This window comes from Sminthopsis crassicaudata, chromosome 2 (assembly GCF_048593235.1).
Source record: "Sminthopsis crassicaudata isolate SCR6 chromosome 2, ASM4859323v1, whole genome shotgun sequence".
NCBI classification, from domain to species: domain Eukaryota; kingdom Metazoa; phylum Chordata; class Mammalia; order Dasyuromorphia; family Dasyuridae; genus Sminthopsis; species Sminthopsis crassicaudata.
This window is the reverse complement of record NC_133618.1, coordinates 166897182-166915614: the sequence shown is the minus strand read 5'-3', so window position 1 is coordinate 166915614 and position 18433 is coordinate 166897182. Positions and strand designations below refer to the sequence as shown.

Here is an 18433-nt window from a genome sequence, read left to right as displayed (position 1 = left end):
CAAAATCCATCAGTTCTTTATCTGGACATGGACAGCATTTTCCTTTGTGAGTCTTTTGTACTTATTTATCTTGATTGTATTGCTGAGAAAAGCTGAGTCATTCATAATTGATTATCATACAATGTTTTCCTTGTTATACTTATTTTATTTTGCATCAGTTTGCACAAGTCCTTCCAAGTTTTTCTGAGATCTCCTTGTCAATCATTTGTAATTGTATAATACTATTCCATTATATTCATGTATATTACAACTTGTTCAGCCATTCCCCAATTGATGTGCATTCTCCCAGTTCTCAATATGTCACCACCACAAAAAGGACTGCTATAAATATTTTTGTCCATGTATGTCCTTTTTTATGGTCTCTTTGAGATACAGATTCAATAATAGTATTGCTAGATTAAGGGGTATTCAGAGTTTGGTTGCCCTATGGACACAGTTTCAAATGGCACTGTGGTTGGATCAGTTCAAAACTGTCCCAACAATGCATTAGGATTCCAATTTTTCCACATCCTCTCCAATATTCATCATTTTTCCTTTTTTGTCATTTTAACCAATCTAGTATTTATGAGGTGGCACTTCAGAGTTCAATATGCATTTCTCTAATCAAAACTGATTTAGACAACATCTTCAAGTAACTATAGATAGCTTTGATTTCCTCATTGGAAAACTGGCTATTGGAATTGCTTATATTCTTATAAATTCAGTTCTCTATATATTTAAGATGTCTTTATCAGAGACACTTGCTGTAAAAATTGTCTCCTAGCTTTCTGTTTTTCTTCTAATCTTGATTGCACTGGTTTTATTTGTGCAAAAGTTTTTTTTTAATATAATCAAAATGACCTTTTTTACATTTTGTAATGCTCTCTCTTGTTTAGTGATGAAACTGTAATTCACTGAACTTCTTTAAGAATTTGGATGCTATACCATACTTGGTGCATACATGGTTAATATTGATATTACTTTACTGTTTATTTTATGAAAACTTTCAGCCAGATATAGTTTCCTTCCTAATCTCTTTTACTAAGTCTACTTTTTGCTTTTGCTTTGCCTGAGATCAGGATTGCTGCCTCTGTTTTTTTTTTGTTTGTTTGTTTTTGTTTTTGTTTTTGTTTTTTCAACTTCAGCTGAAGCATAATAGATTCTGAGATTCTGCTCCAGTCCCTTACATTTTTACTCTGTGTATATGTCCCTACTTCAAGTGAGTTTCTTATAAGCAACATGTAGAAATCTATTTTTTATGCACTCTACTATCCATGTCTGTTTTATGGAAGATATCATTCCATTCACAATCACAGTTATGAATACTGTGTTTCCCTACATCCTATTTTCTTCCATTTTATCCTCTCTTCCTTTTCACCCTTTCCTTCATCAGTGTTTTGATTCCACCACCTGCACCAGTCTGCTATCTCTTCTCTCAGTCTTCCCTCATCCCACCTTTACTTAATCTCCTTTATTTCTACTTCCTTATAAGGTAAGATAGATTTTATGTCCATTTCTTCTCTGAGTCAATACTGATGAGACTATCACCCACCCTCCCATTTTACCTTCACTGTAATTGGCTTTTTGTGCCTCTGTATGGAATAATTTACTTCCGCCTCTCCCTTCCTTCTGAAACCAGTGTATTTTCTCATCCCATCCATTTATATCCATGCCCTCTGTCTATGTATCTTCCTTTTGATATACTATTAGTGGTACAATTTTTAAGAATTGAAAGTATCATCTTTTCATTTAGAGATGTAAATAGTTCAGCTCCATTGAATCCCTTATATTTTCTTTTCCCTTTTCACTTTTTTAGGTTTCTCTTGAGTCTTGATATTATAGATTAAAATTTTTATTGAATTATGGCCTTTACCTTATGAAAGCTTGAAATTCTTCTATTTCATTGGATGACCACTTTTCCTTTGATGTATTATGCTTAGTCTAACCAACTAGGTGATTCTTGGTTGTAGTCCTATCTCCTTTGCCTTCCAGAATAATATGTTCCCTGATCTCTGATCCTTTAATGCTGCAACTGCTAAGTCTTGTGTAATCTTGATTGTAGCTCCCCAATAGATGATTTGTTGTTTTCTGGCTACTTGGAATATTTCATCTTTTGACTGTAATGGTCTCTGGATTTTCTTTTTGGGATCTCTTTCCTGAAGTGATCACTGGATTCTTTCAATGTCTATTTTGTTCTCTGCAACCAAAATAACAGTGCACTTTTCTTTGATAATTTCTTGAATGATGTTGTCCAGATTCTCCTTTTGATTATGGTTTTCTGGTAGTTCAGAAATTCTAACTGGATCTATTTTTAGATCAGTTTTTCTCCAATGAGTTATTTTACATTTTCTTTTATTTTTTCATTCTTTTGAATTTGTTTGATTGATTCTTGATGTCATATAAAGTCATTATTACTTCCCATTTTTCTTTGGAGTTTTGCCTATAGATATTTTGACATTGTTAACTTTGGGTTTGTTTCTTGATCTTCTTTGTCACCATAATAAATTTCTATGGCCAGGTTATTTTTTTTCCTGTTTTTTTTTTTTTTTTTTTTTTTGCTTTTTTTTTCTTTTTTGTTTTCTTTTAAATTTGAGCTATGCTCCCTGGGAAAATGACACCATTTTGTGCTTCTTATGCCAGAGATTGCAAGCCCTAACTGTTTTTCTCGCAGTATATTAATACTGCCCTGATGTCCACAGAGGACTCATGTCTGGTGCTGTAGTGCTAAGGGGATAGGAATGACTGCAGGCCATAGGGGTCTGGCAGCTTATCTGGTACTGAGCCAGAGTCTTAGGGTTGTTGTATGTACTGAAGCCAGTGTAGTGTTTCTGTATGCCCTTAGGGCTACACTGAAGCACACGACTGTCCCCATCTGAAGACTTAGAAACCTGGATTGAAAATCATTAGCACAGCTTTCTAGGACAGATGTGAACAAATGATGCTGGTCTGTATTAACCTGAGATTTTCTTTTATATTTTCAGCAAAATGGAAAGCCACATGTCTACAATAAGCCATTTGTTGAATCTTTTGAAGAAGTACCAATGGTTGTTGCTATTTTAACTTACCTGGGTTATGGAATTGGAACATTATTTGGCTACTTCCGAGATTTTTTGAGAAATCATGGAATAGAAAAATGCAACATGGCTGTAGAACGAAAAGAGCAAAAAGTATGTATGAATATTTTACCCAGCTTCCCTTAATCTTTATACTTGTACATATTTTTTCTTTATATATTGTAATGTTCTTGGTTGGTTTTCTGGAGGTCTCTGGAGCAGCCTTCATTTTAGAGGAGTAATCACCACAAGAATAGCCAGGTGTTAAAGTCCAAATCCTTTATTATCTAATTTCCTTTCCTGTGGCTCAGGCTAGTGTTAGAATTACAAGGTGATAACTCAATTCTCTAGCTCAGAATTCACATCTTTGGCACATTCAAATTCTGGTCCTGGCATTCACCACCTCTGACATTGTACTTCCCTTTTATGCCTCAGTTTACTCATCTTTATCTAGAAATTCCTTCAAGTTTCTTTCTCTCCTTCACCAAATCCACCCTTGGAGTTGGTAGCAACTATTAATAACTTAACTTTAAGGTACTTTGTATCTCTATACTTTTTTATTAATTGTTTTCTGGTCATGCATGTATATTCATTTAAAAAACATTTTTGTTTTTAGGGATAAACTACAAGAGAGAAAAAAAAAGTAGAGAAAAGAAAAAAAGTGAACATAGCATGTGTTGATTTACATTCAATGTCTATAGTTCTCTCTCTGGAGGTGGATGGCATTTCCTTCCAAACTTTATTGAATTTGCCTTGGATCACTGAACTGCTGAGAACCAAGTTTTTCATAGTTGATCATCGCACAATACTGCTGTTACATGTACAATGCATTCTTGATCCTTCTAATTCTGCTCAAAATAAGCAGAATCAGCATCACTTAATGCAAATCTTTCCAGGTCTTTCTAAAACCAGATTGTTCATCATTTTTTATAGAACAATAATATTCCATTATTTTCATATACCATAACTTATCCAGCCATTCCCTAATTGATGGTCATCTAAATGATTTTCCAATTCTTTGTACCACAAAAGGAGTTGATATAAAAATTTTTTGCACATATGAGTCCTTTTCCCTCTTTTATGGTTTCCTTGAGGCACAGACCAAGGAGAAACACTACTGGATCAAAGGGTATGCACAGTTTGATAGGCTTTGGACATAGTTCCAAATTGCTCTCCAGAATGGTTGAATCATTTCACAACTCAACCAGCAATGCATTAGTGTCCACAGTTTTACCACATTCATTCCAAAATTTATCATTATCTCTTCCTGTCATCTTAGTCAATCTGAGAAGTATGAGATGGTACCTCATAGTTGTTTTAATTTACATTTCTCAATTAATAGTGATTTAGATCATTTTTTTCATATGACTATTGATGTTTTCATTTCTTCATCTGAAAACTGTCTGTTCATATCCCTTGACAATTTAACAATTAGGGAATGATTTTTAGTCTTAAAAATTTGACACAATTCTTTATATATTTTGGAAATTAGGATTTATTGGAAACACAAGCTGTAAAAAAATTTTCCCAGCTTTGTGCTTCCCTTTTAATCTTGTTTGTGTTGGCTTTGTTTATGTAAACACTTTTTAATGTAACGTGATAAATGTTGTCCATTTTGTATTTCATAATGTTCTCGAATTCTTCTTTGATCATAAATTCCTCCCTTCTCCAAAGGTCTGATACATAAACTATCCCTTGTCCTTCTAATTGGCTTATGGTATCACTCTTTATGTCCAAATCATGTGCCCATTTTGACCTTATTTTAATATGGAAGTTGACATGTAGATCTAGATGGATTTTCTGACATATTTTTTCAAGTTTTCCCAGCAATTTTTGTCAAATAGTAATTTCTTATCTCAGAAGCTGGAGTTTTGATGTTTATCAAATACTAGATTATTGTGTCATAGATTACTGTGCCATGTGTATCTAACCTATTCCACTGATCTAACCTATTTTTTAGCCAGTAACAAATAGTTTTGATGAGTACTGCTAACCCCCATCCTTTGTATTTTTTCTAGGAATTCTCTTGATATTATTGAGCATATGTTATCCCAGAAGAATTTTATTATTATTATTATTATTATTATTATTATTATTATTATTATTATTATTATTTTAGCTCTATAATTTATTTTTAGTATTTTGATTGGTATGGCACTGAACAAGTAGAACAATTTAGATAGAATTGTCATTTTTATTATATTAGCTCAGCTTCCCCAAGAGCAACTGATATTTTTCCATTTGTTTAGATCTGACTTTATTTGTGAGAAAAGTGTTTTGTAATTGTGTTAATATAGTTCCTGCGTTTGTCTTAGCAGATAGACGCCAAATATTTTATTTCATCTACAGTTATTTTAGATGGAATTTCTCTATCTTTTGCTGCTGAGCTTTGTCAATAATATATGTAAATGCTGATGATTTGTGATTTATTTTATATCCTGCAACTTTGCTAAAACTAATGTTTCAAGTAGGTTTCTGAATGATTCTCCAGGATTCTCTAAACATAGCATCATATCATTTGCAAAGAGTGATTATTTTATTTCCTCATTGCCTATTCTAATTCCTTTAATTTCTTTTTCTCTTCTTATTGCTAAAACTAACATTTCTAGCCCAATATTGAATAGTAATTGTGATAATAGGTATTCTTGTTTCACCCTTAATTTTACTGGGAAGGCATCTATCTTCTCCCCACTGCAAATCATGCTTGCTAATGGTTTTAGATAGATACTGTTTATCATTTTAAGGAAAATTCCCTTTATTCCTGTGCTCTCTTGTGGTTTTAATAGGAATGGGCATAGTATTTTGTAAAAAGTATTTTTCTGCATAAATTGAGATTATCAGATGATTTCTGTTAAGTTTTGTTACTGATATGATTAATTATGGTAATAGTTTTCCTGATTCTGAATTGGTCCTGGTATAAATCCCACTTGGTAATAGTGTATTATCTTACAAATAAGTTGGTATAATCTGTTTACTAATATTTTATTTAAATTTTTTTGCATATGGATACATATATTGTGTTTAACATATTTAATATGTATTGGTCTACCTGACATCTTGGGTGAGGGGGAAGGAGGGGAAAAGTTGGAACAGAAGGTTTTACCAGGGTCAATGCTAAAAAATTACCCATGCATCAAATTAAGACAACTCTGAGATACCACTACACACCTGTCAGATTGGCTAAGATGACAGGAACAAATAATGATGAATGTTGGAGGGGATGTGGGAAAACTGGGACACTGATACATTGTTGGTGGAGTTGTGAAAGAATCCAGCCATTCTGGAGAGCAATTTGGAACTATGCCCCCAAAGTTATCAAACTGTGCATACCCTTTGACCCAGCATTGCTGTTATTGGGATTATATCCCAAAGAAATACTAAAGAGCGGAAAGAGACCTGTATGTGCCAAAATGTTTGTGGCAGCTCTTTTTGTTGTAGCTAGAAACTGGAAGTTGAATGGATGTCCATCAATTGGAGAATGGTTGGGTAAATTGTGGTATATGAAGGTTATGGAATATTATTGCTCTGTAAGAAATGACCAGCAGGAGGAATACAGAGAGGCTTGGAGAGACTTAAATCAACTGTTGCTGAGTGAAATGAGCAGAACCAGAAGATCACTATACACTTCAACAATACTGTATGAGGATGTATTCTGGTGGAAGTGGAAATCTTCAACATAAAGAAGATCCAATTCACTTCCAGTTGATCAATGATGGACAGAAATAACTACACCCAGAGAAGGAACACTGGGAAGTGAATGTAAATTGTTAGCACTACTGTCTATCTACCCAGGTTACTTATACCTTCGGAAGCTAATAATTAATGTGCAACAAGAAAATGGTATTTACACACATATATTGTATCTAGGTTATATTGTAACACATGTAAAATGTATGGGATTACCTGTCATTGGGAGGAGGGAGTGGAGGGAGGGAGGGGATAATTTGGAAAAATGAATTTTAAAAAATTACCCATGCATCTATCTTGTAAATGAAAATCTATAATAATTTTTTTTTAAAATAAATTTTTTACATCAATATTCATTAAGAAGATTGTCCTATAATTTTCTTTCTCTGTTTTGACTCTTCCTGGTTTAGGTGTCAGTACCATATTTTTGTCTTAGAAGGAAATTGGCAGGACTTCTTTACTTATTTTTCCAAATAGTTTACATGGCATTCGAATTAATTATTCTCTAAATTTTGGGTAGAATTTATTTGTAATTCCATCTGACCCTGAAAATTTTTTTCTAAGGGAATTAATTGATGACTTGTTCAATAATTTCTTTTATTAAACTGGGACTATTTAAGTAATTTATTTCCTCTTCTGTTAATCTGGGCAATTTATATTTTTGTAAATAAGTATCCATTTCAATTAGGTTATCAGAACTGTTGGCATATAATTGGGCAAAATAACTCCTAATTCTTACTTTGATTTCTTCTTCGTTAGTAGTAAGATAATTATTTTCATTTTTGATGCTAGTAATTTGGGTTTTTTCTTTTCTTTTTCTAATTAAATTAACCAAAAGTTTATCTATTTTGTTATTTTTTTTCACAAAACCAACTCTTAGTTTTGATAATTAATTCAATATTTTTCTTAGTTTTAAACTTATTTATCTTGCCTTTGAGTTTCAGAATTTCTGATCTGGTATTGAATTCAGGGTTTTAATTTGTTCTTTTTCTAGCTTTTTTAGTTGCATGCCCAATACATTAATCTCCTCTTTCTATATTTTATTCACATAACTTTTTAGAGATATAAAATGTGCCCTAAGAACTTCTTTGGCTGCATTTTATAGGTTTTGATATGTTGTTTCATTATTGTCATACTCTTAGGTGAAACTATTCATTGTTTCTATGATTTATTTTTTTGACCTACTCATTGTTTAGAATTAGATTATTTAATTTCCAATTGGCTTTTAGTCTATCTTTCAATGGCCCTTTATTGAAGGTTATTTTTAATAACATTGTGGTATAAAAAGGGAACATTTACCATTTCTATCTTTCTGCATTTGGAGGATTTTTTGTGCCTTAATACATGGTAAATTTTTCTGTTATATACTGTTGAGAAAACTGTCCCTATTCAAATTTCTCCAGATGTCTATTATATCTAAGTTTTCTAAAATTATATTACCTTCCCTGGTTTCTTTTTTGTTTATTTTGTGGTTAAATTTATCTCATTCTAAGAGGGGGGAATTGAGGTGCCTCCCCCAGTATAATTTTATTGTCTATTTCTTCCTGTAACTGGCTTAATTTCTTCTTTAAGGTTTTGGATGGCATGCCAAGAGAGTAGATGTAAGGATGAACCTTGTGTTTATAGATTAAATTTTCTTTTTAGTTCTTGGTTTTCTCAATAGAAATGATTGAAAGTCTCTTACTTCATTGAAGATCCATCACCTTCCTTTAAAGATGATGCTGAGTCTCCCTGGGTAATTAATTCTTGGTTATAATCTCAGGTCCTTTGCCTTCTGGAATATAGTATTCTAAACCCTCCAATTCTTTATTGTAGAAGCTGCAAGATTCTGGGTAATCCTGACTATTTCTCCTTGATATTTGGATTGTTTTTGTCTGGCAGTTTGCAGTATATTTTACTTGAGATTGTAGTTTTGAAGTTTCACAACAATGTTCCTTGCAGTTTTCCCTGTAGGATCTCCTTCCAAAGGTGATTGATGGACTCTTTAAATGAGTATTTTCCCATCTATTTCTAGAATATAGATATATGACCTTCTATTTGCCTGACTCTAGTTTTTGATATGTGATTTTCTTCAGTTTGCTTTTATATTTCTTTTTCCATTTAATTAATTCTACTTTTCAAAGTGCCATTTTCTTCAGTAGATTGTTTTTTTGCATTTAGCTTTTTTTGAGTTAGCATTTAGTTTTTTTCAGGAATTGGTTTTTTCAGTCAACTTTTATCCATCTTTTTCCAAGCTATTGACTGTCTCTTGCATACCTCTTATTTCTTTTCACAATTTTTCTTCTACCTCTCTTATTTGCCTTTTAAAATTTTTTATTAGTGTTTCCAAGAAGCCTCTTTGGGCTTGAGACCAATTCATATCACCCTTTGAGATTTCCACACTTTTGACCTCATCTGAGTTGGTGTTTTGTTCTTTTCTGTCACTATAGTAGCTTCCTATGATTAAGGTTGTTCTATTTATTGCTCATTTTCTTTTTTCCCCCTATTTTGTGACTTTTATGGTTAAGCTCTGCACCTGAGGAATAGAGAGTGTTGTCACTTGTGAAGCTCTGAGTGAGCACAGGAACCCCTTATTTTTGGTGTCTTGCTCACAGAAAGCCCTACCTGCTCTCTTCAGGAAACAACCTGGTTTCCTAAGCAAGCAATTTGTCTTCTGCATTGGAACTGGAGGCTGCCCCACCAGTCTGCTCTGCTAGTGGGCCAGTACCACACAGGTACTGATCTGTATTAATTAAGACCCTTTCACTGGCTTTCCCAGATACTTTCTGAGCTGGGCTGAGCACCCCTTTCACTTCAATGAGACTTCCTTGAAGTCCTTCCAATCTCTCTTGAGCTGGAGAGTAGTTTTATTACATAAGATTCTGTTCAGAGGCTTGGTTTGCCTTAGGAAGTACTATAAAGTTATTAGTGATTTAATTCACCATTTTATTTCTGATATTGTTAATTTGGTTTTGTTGTTTTTTAATCAAATTAACCAATGGCTTATTTTAATTTGAATTTTTTTAATAAAACAAAGTCCTGATTTTATTAGTTCAATGTTTGTTTTTTACTACCAATTTTTTTAACTGTTCCTTTGATTTTTAGGGTTTCTAATTTAATGTTTATTTGGGAATTTTTAATTTGTTTTCTAGTTGGTTTAATTTTTGGTAGTTGAATGTACAATTCATTTATCTCCTCTCTGTATTCCTCCTGCTAGTCATTTCTTACAGAGCAATAATATTCCATAACATTCATGTACCATAATTTACCCAACCATTCTCCAATTGATGGACATCCATTCATCTTCTAGTTTCTAGCTACTACAAAAAGAGCTGCCACAAACATCTTGGCACATACAGGTCCCTTTCCCCTTCTCAGTATTTCTTTGGGATATAAGCCCAATAGCAGCAATACTGGATCAAAGGGTATGCACAGTTTGATAACTTTTGGGGCATAGTTCCAAATTGCTCTCCAGAATGTCTGGATTCTTTCACAACTCCACCAGCAATGTATTAGTGTCCCAGTTTTCCCACATCCCCTCCAACATTCATCATTATTTGTTCCTGTCATCTTAGCCAATCTGACAGGTGTGTAGTGGTATCTCAGAGTTGTCTTAATTTGCATTTCTCTGATCAGTAGCGATTTGGAACACTCTTTCATATGAGTGGATATAGTTTCAATTGATGTCCGTTTTCAAAGGAAAAAAATGTAAGCAATCAAAAAATGTGACCAAAAATACTCCAATTACTAATGTTTGGATGAAGGTAGATTATTAAACCAACTCTCGGGTTCTAAATCACACATATCAGAATGATAATGACAAAAAAAGGGAAATAATTATTGGAGAAGTTTCAGCAATGTACTATTTGCACTGTTGGTGTAGTTATGAAGTGGTTCATATATTCTAGATGGCAATTTGGGACTATGCTTTAAAAGTCACTAAACTGTATATATCCTTTAATCCAGTAATACTACTAATAAAAAATAACAGTTAACATCTATATAGTATTTACTTTGTGCCAGAAACTATGCTAAGAGCTTTACAATTATAAACCCATTTAATCTACAGCAAACTGGGAAGTAGATTCTATTCCTATCCCCACTGTACAGATAAGGAAATTGAGGCAAACTGAGATCCAAAGATTTAAAGAGAAAAATAATTGCTTAGAGTTACACAACTACTAAGGTTTAAAGTTGGATTTTGGGACTTCCTGACTCTAGGCTTGGTATTCTATCCACTACATCACCCAGTTGCCTATTTCTAAACATAAGCCCTAAAGAAATGAAAGAAATAGGAAAGGAACCATATGTACAATTTTTATAATCAATTTTTTCTTATGATTAAAAAAAACACTCTGGAAATTAATAGACTGCCCGCCTATTGGGGGATAGCTAAACAAATAGTGTATAAAGGTGAGGGATTTTTTTTCTCCACAGCAAGATAAAATAGACCCTTTTAGAGGAAACTGGGAAGACCTTTATCAACTGATGTAGAATGAAACAACCAAAACTGAGAGAGCAATCTATACAATATAAAAATATTTTTATTTTTCTTTAAATAACTTAGAAAGCCTAAAGAACTCTAATCAATATTAGTTACCACCTAGAATAAGGCACACTATCTACCTCCTGGCAAAGAAGCAGTGGACTTCAAAAAACAGAATGAGATACATGTTTTTGAACATGGCCAATGATAAAATTTGTTCTATTGAACTATGAATATTTGTTATTATGGATTTTATTTCTCTTGCTTTTTTGTTCCATACAACTGAGATAAGGAAGAAAAGAAGAGGAAAGACACAAATAAAACATATTATAGGCTCTATGAAGTTTCAATTATAACTTAGAGTCATTGTAAAGTAAGAAGACCTTTGCCTCTTCATTTTGTCATTTAATAGCTATGCCCACATTTGGAAATTAATCTATTTGAGACTAAGTTTCCAATTTATTAAATATATAATGGAATAATTAAGCTGGCCATAATAACTTATTTTAAAAATTAAGTTATTAAAGCAGAGTTAAGGTATTTGGTCAAATTCCCTCTGGGAATTAGGGTCAGAGCCAGGGTTGAAACCCAGGTTCCTTGACTCCAAACCCAGCATTCCTTTAGTCTTAGTGTATTTACTACCTCACAATATATCATCTGATAACTATAGATAGTAAGTCTTCCCTCAGTAAATACTGAATGGTGATGATAATGTACAAGAACCATTAAAGTAATAGGTGAGTTGTTCTACACAGGCTCTGAATAACAAGAAGAAAAGGCCAGTTACAAACTGGAATTCTAAATATCTGCCCCCTTCAAACATTTTGTTCCTACTTCTTTAACCTTATAATCATCAACTGAGATTAATCTCCATTTTATGATTTTTCCCTACCATTCCTGGGCTACTGTATTTTTCTGGAGTAACGCTAAAAACTGATCTATTTCCCTTCACTAAATATTTGTACTATAACCTTAATGGAATATTATCAAATTCTTCTACTCATTGATCATCTACATTTAACTGACTTTCTTCTCAAACTATCAGTCCCTCTATATTCACAACAGATGATTTCACTTCCTCCTACTCTGTAGAAACTAAATGAGTGAAACAAGAGAAAGAAAAAGTAAATTACTATTCTCCAAGAGTTTTTCAGTGCATTTACTCATTCTCTCTTCTTCTTCCATACTATATCAGAAGAAAACCTATTCTAAGACTAACTCTTATACTTGTGTATATTATTCCATTTCCTCTCACTTCCTTCTCCTCCAAGACTTTATTGGATCATTCATGTTCTCTCTAACAAGAAATCGTCAATATCTCCCTCTTTTCCTTCTTCTTACAAATGTTATTAAACTTTCCTAAAATTATTTTTATAATTATCTAATTTTTATTGATATCTTTTGTTTTCACATTATGTTTCTGAATACATCCCTCCCCTTTTCTCCTATTCAGCAAGCCATCCTTTATTACAAAGATTTAAAGAGAAAAATAAAAAATAGTTTCATAAAACTAACCACCTTCTGATAGTATTTATAATGTTCCATTCCCATCTTTGTAAAAAAAAAAAAACGGGGGGGGATTCATTTTCTTAACTCTATTCTGTTGCAAAGCTTTATTACTATATTTATGCAGCACCAGGTTTTGTTTACTTGGGATTTTTTTACTTTATGTCTAGAGCATGTCCTATATCTTAATTCTCTGAGTTAATAATATTATTATTATCTGAATAAATATAAATTATATTATGTAATAACTACAAAATTATTCTAATTCTCTTCTCTAAATTAAGAACAATAATTCTCTAAATTCTTTATAATTATTATTTCTTGTGGCACAGTAATGTTCCTATTACATTCAAATATCACAATGTTTAACCATCCCCCAAAGAATGCCTACTTAAATTTACAGTTCTTTGCTCCCATAAAAATTACTGCTAGGAATATTTTTTTTCATTTTTTCAATCATGTCCAACTTTTCACGACCCCATTTGGAGTTTTCTTTCCAAAGATACCAGAGTGGGTTTGCCATTTCCATCTCTAGCTCCTTTTTAAAGATGAAGAAAATGAGGCAAACAAGTTTAAGTAACTTGCACAGGACCACACGATTAATAAATATCTGAAGTCAGATTTGTACTCAGGGAGATAAATCTTCCTGACTCCAGGTCTGGTACTCTATTCACTGCATACTTCTAGCTGCCCCTGTTAGGCGTATTTAACAACCCTTTAAAAAAAAGGGGGGGGAGGACATAGCAGATACAATGCTAGATTTGGAATCAGGAATACCCATCTTTATGAATTCAAATCTGACCTTGGACACTTGTTAGCTATGTGACCAATGGGCAAGCCACTTAACTCTATCTATCTTTGTTCCTGATCTGTAAGATAAACTAGAGTAGGAAATGGCAAACTACTCCAGTATCTTTGCCGGGAAAACACAAATGAGGTCAAGAAGAGTCAGAGATGACTGAAACAATTCATCAACAAGAACAAAACCATAACCAAAAAGAACATTTCCCTTTTAAACTTCTTATCTTACTAAGAAACCTTCTTTCCTCAGGAAAAAGGCCATAATCTTTTCCAGGGTATTCCAGCATACCAACCCATGCCTTATGTACCAGGGACACATCCTTCCCATTTCCACTGTCACTATTCTTAGACAGTTCTCATTACTATCTTCTAACTCAGGTCTCCTCTATTCACTGTCTTCCCTCCCATCTATATTTCACATGTCAGTCAATTTAATCTTCCTTGTGTGCACATCTGAACATGATATTTCTCAAAACACTTAAGTAGCTCCCTCCCTTTTATTGAAATCCAATTCCCTTTCCAGAATTAGAATCCATTGGAAAACTGATACCTCCTAAATTTTCTAGTTTAACTTCCCATAATTTCATTCTAAAAACAGTACTGTCAGGTAGGTTGGATTTATCATAGCTTTGCACACACTTAATGCAGTCTTAATAGCTTGCTGGTATTGTTCCCATGTGTCTGGAATGTTGTTTTACTTCTCACTCCACCCCTAACTCCAACTTTTGAAATCTTGCCCGACCTTTAAGGTTCTGCCCAAATCCTATCTTCTTCAAAAAGTCTTCACTGATCATTCCCCATCCCAGATGGAAATATTCTTTCCTACTTCTGATCTCAAAGAGTATTTTATATTTCTTTTATTTTCTTATTTTACTTTTTTCCTGTATTATAATTATTATAGGAAGAAAGGAAGAAATTTCCTCTTGCTTTTGGCCCTGCAATATACAATTTCTAAGATGATAATATTTATTTACTACTAATTACTAATTTATAATAATTGTATGATAAGCTGTTGTGTGAGATAAGCTATCCCGATTCTTATATTCAATTCAAATTCACAAATATTTATTAAAGTCTATCATGTACAAGACTAAGAATATATTATCTTCTGAAATTCCTGTTCCATAATCAACAATCTTCCCTTCATCTTAAATCTTTTCTTCTTCTATGAGGTTCACACTATTCATATTTACCATCCAATGAGAATGCTTGTAGTTATTGTCTATAGACCCCCCAAATCACTCCCTTCCTTCCGCAGTGAGCTTAATACATAGTTCACAATTTCTTTCTCCCTCAATAACTACCCTCATGCAGACTGGTTTTCCCTCAAATATCTTAACCACTTTAGTCCCAAACCTACTTATCTCTCATGAGCTATTCCCCCACCCCACCTCAGTCACACACAAAGATGATAATAACCTGAATCTTGCCATCACCCACAAATGTACCACCAAGTTTATAACACTGTGATTTAGTTCCTCCACAATATATCCCAGGATGACTTTACATACAGATACAAAAATAAAATAATATAGAGACCTATCCTTCAAGGAGTTTATAATTTCTTTCTTTGAATCATCAAAAAATTAGCTTATAGAGCAGATAGGGTAAGCAAGGGAGGATTTATCTTAATTAAACAGAAAAGCCAGTAATTTTTTTCAAGATATAAGTAATAAAATTGCATATGCAAATATGAATATGTATATGAATATGCATTAGTAAACTTCCAAGCAAGTTTGAGATGCTTTGAATGTAGTTGTATATCCAGGATGACATATGACTCCAGACTGGCAGACAGCATGCTTCACACTTGAATGAGGGCTTGAATTGCTTCTACAACTTTTTAGGGGAAAGATACTTGGACAGAAGACATTCCAGGAAGGGGAGAGAAAAGGAGTGACATTTAGAGGAATAGCACTTTTTAACATATCTCTGATTTCAAGCTTGTGTCCACATAGAGGAATTTTATAGAGAATATTTTTTCCTTGGGGAAGCTAGATAGCACAGTAGAAAAGTGGACTTGGAATCAGAGAGACTCATCTTTGTAAATCTTACTAGCTATGTGACACTGGACAAGTCATCTAACTATTTACTTCAATCTTCTCATCTTTAGAATAAGGTAGAAAATGAAACAGCAAACCCACTCCAATATCTTTGCCAAGAAAATTACAAATGGGGTCACAAAAACAACAATAAATTTCTCCTTTGGTGAGATGGTATTTTCTCTATTAGTTTGAGCTGAGATCTTACCTTACTGCCAACAAAAAGAAAAACCAACAACCCTAAATCTACAGAAGTCCTACAATTTGAATTTTCCATTTTGCTTGAATATATAGATTTATTCATTATTCGATATTTGTAAATGGTTTTTTGTATAACAAGCTTTTGGGGAAAAGGAACTTAACTGCCAATTTTAAACTAAGGCCTAGTCTCTGGAGCCTATAAGAAGTACTGTGGAAGCATATTTCTATAAGTATCCTTAGATCAGAGGTGCAGTCCATCCTATTTAGAAACATGAATTTTTCTTTTCCACTTTCAAAAACAACCAGGTTTTTTTATGGCATATTAGGGAGTAATTTTATGCTAGATTGCATGCAGTTTTGTTCACAAGAAATAGTAAGTAGGTAGAAAACAGCACTATTTCATGATAACTCATAAGCTACAATACTCCCTACCACCCACTTCCACAAGCTTTACCAGTTCTTTTTCAAAGTAAAGTGCCATTTACTATTTATCTTCTAGTGTAATAGGAGTTGTGAGAAGAATAAAAATGGTCAATACTTTCTGTCATGATTCCCCATGATCAAGAGTTCAATCTGCCCCAACTTGTAAAAGACTTTCAATATTCATGGGAACTGAGGGGCAGATTAAACAACATCCTGATCCCTCAACTATTTATTGTAGTAGTCATGTATTTCTTAACTATTTTAAGTACCACTTTGATTAGGTTCCTAAATTCCATCACTGATAATGTTTTTGAGTGTTATGCTCCTGACCCAATTTTTTTCCATAAGTCCTATGACTTTTATAGTTAGGTTTTTGGTGATATTTAGAAACTCTTATATCATATTATAGCAGAACTTACTATGTTTAAGAGGGAAAACAGAATTCTAACACGTTATATTTTTCGGAGATAGAGTAAAGAATCAAATTTCCATCTACAGCCCTTTTCTTATTCCCCTCAAAGTGAAAATAGTTTCTCTCAGAAAGGAAGGGCCAAATTCTAAAGATATTTATACATGTCACCCATGAGATTCTTCTACTCAAATATTCTAAAAGATGTTATCTCTTTAATTTCAAGGCAAACTTCAGCCATGCAGATCATAATTCTTCTGTGCTTGCCTAATGTCTGACATTTTTGTCCATGGCTTCCCTTATGTTTGCCCTCCGGTGGGGTCTGCCTCAAGACTTCTTACTTCCTTCTGATATATTAGTGGGAAATAATAAAAGTTTTAACTAACAACCTTACATAGTTAACCATATCTCTTTCTATTCTGTATTAAGTAAATGAAATGATTTTTTTTAAAAATTAAAAACAAAAAGTTTTTTCAAATATCTTTTCTCAGTCAATTTAACTGTAGGCAGAGTTTTGGCTAATTTTTAGGGTTCCTCTATATTTCTGCAACTGAAAAAAAAAATTTTCACAACAACACCAAATGCTCCAAAAAAGAGAAATAATGGCTAAAAGACTAGAACTACAGCTTTTGGGATAATAATTTACTATTTGACAAAAATTGCTGGGGAAATCGGAAAATAGTATGGCAGAAACTAGACATACACCTACATCTAAGACCATATAGCATTATTGATCACAAAATAGATCATTTTGATTGCATTAAGATAAAAAGGTTTTATACAAACAAAACTAATGCAGACAAGATTAGGAGGGAAGCAATAAACTGGGAAAACACTTTTATATTCAAAGGATCTGATAAAGGCATCTTTTCTAAAATATATAGAGAACTGACTCAAATGTATAATAGTTCAAGCAATTTTCCAATCGACAAATGGTCAAAGGATATGAACAGACAACTTTCAGATGAAGAAATTAAAACTATATGTAGTTACAGAAAAAAAGTGTTCCAAATCACTGTTGATCAGAGAAATGCAAATTAAGACAACTCTGAGATACCACTACATACCTGTCAGATTGACTACAGGAAAAGATAACGACAAATGTTGGAGGGGATGTGAGAAAACTGGGACACTGATACATTGTTGTGGAACTGTGGATGGATTCAAACATTCTGGAGAATAGTTTGGAACTATGCTCAAAAAGTTATCAAACTGTGCATCATACCCTTTGTTCCAGCAGTGTTTCTCCTGGGATTATATCCCAAAGAGATATTAAAGAAGGGAAAGGGACCTGTATGTGCCAAAATGTTTGTGGCAGCCCTCTTTGTAGTGACAAGAAACTGGAAACTAAGTGAATGCCCATCAGTTGTAGAATGGCTGAATAAAATATGCTATATTAATATTATGGAATATTATTATTCTATAAGAACAATCAGCAGGATGATTTCATAGAGACCTGGAGAGATTTACATGAATTGATGCTGAGTGAAATGATCAGAACCAGGAGATCACTGTTCATGGCAACAAGATTATATGATGATCAATTCTGATGGACGTGGCTCTCTTCAACAATGAGAGGATTCAAACCAGTCCCACTTGTTCAGTGATGAAGAAAGTCATCTACACCCAGAGAGAGAATTGTAGGAATAGAATGTGGAACACAACATAGCATTCTTACTCTCTTTGTTGTTATTTGCTTATATTTTGGTTTTTTTTCCTCAGTTTTTCTTTTCCTTCCTTCTTGATCTGATTTTTCTTGTGCATCAAGATAACCATAAATATGTAAACATATATTGGATTTAACATGTATTTTGACATATGTAACATGTATTGAACTACCTGCTAGCTAGGAGAGGAGGTGAGGGGA

At 33.1% G+C, this 18433-nt stretch overlaps 1 protein-coding gene across 1 annotated transcript in view; it reads left to right on the top strand.

The window, feature by feature from the left end:
* SPTLC3 (serine palmitoyltransferase long chain base subunit 3) overlaps window positions 1–18433 on the top strand; it is a 185327-nt gene that overhangs the window by 37511 nt on the left and 129383 nt on the right. The window contains exon 2 of the mRNA XM_074287852.1: window positions 2961–3146. Coding sequence (XP_074143953.1) covers window positions 2961–3146 — 186 coding nt within the window. The remainder of the gene's footprint in view (window positions 1–2960; window positions 3147–18433) is intronic.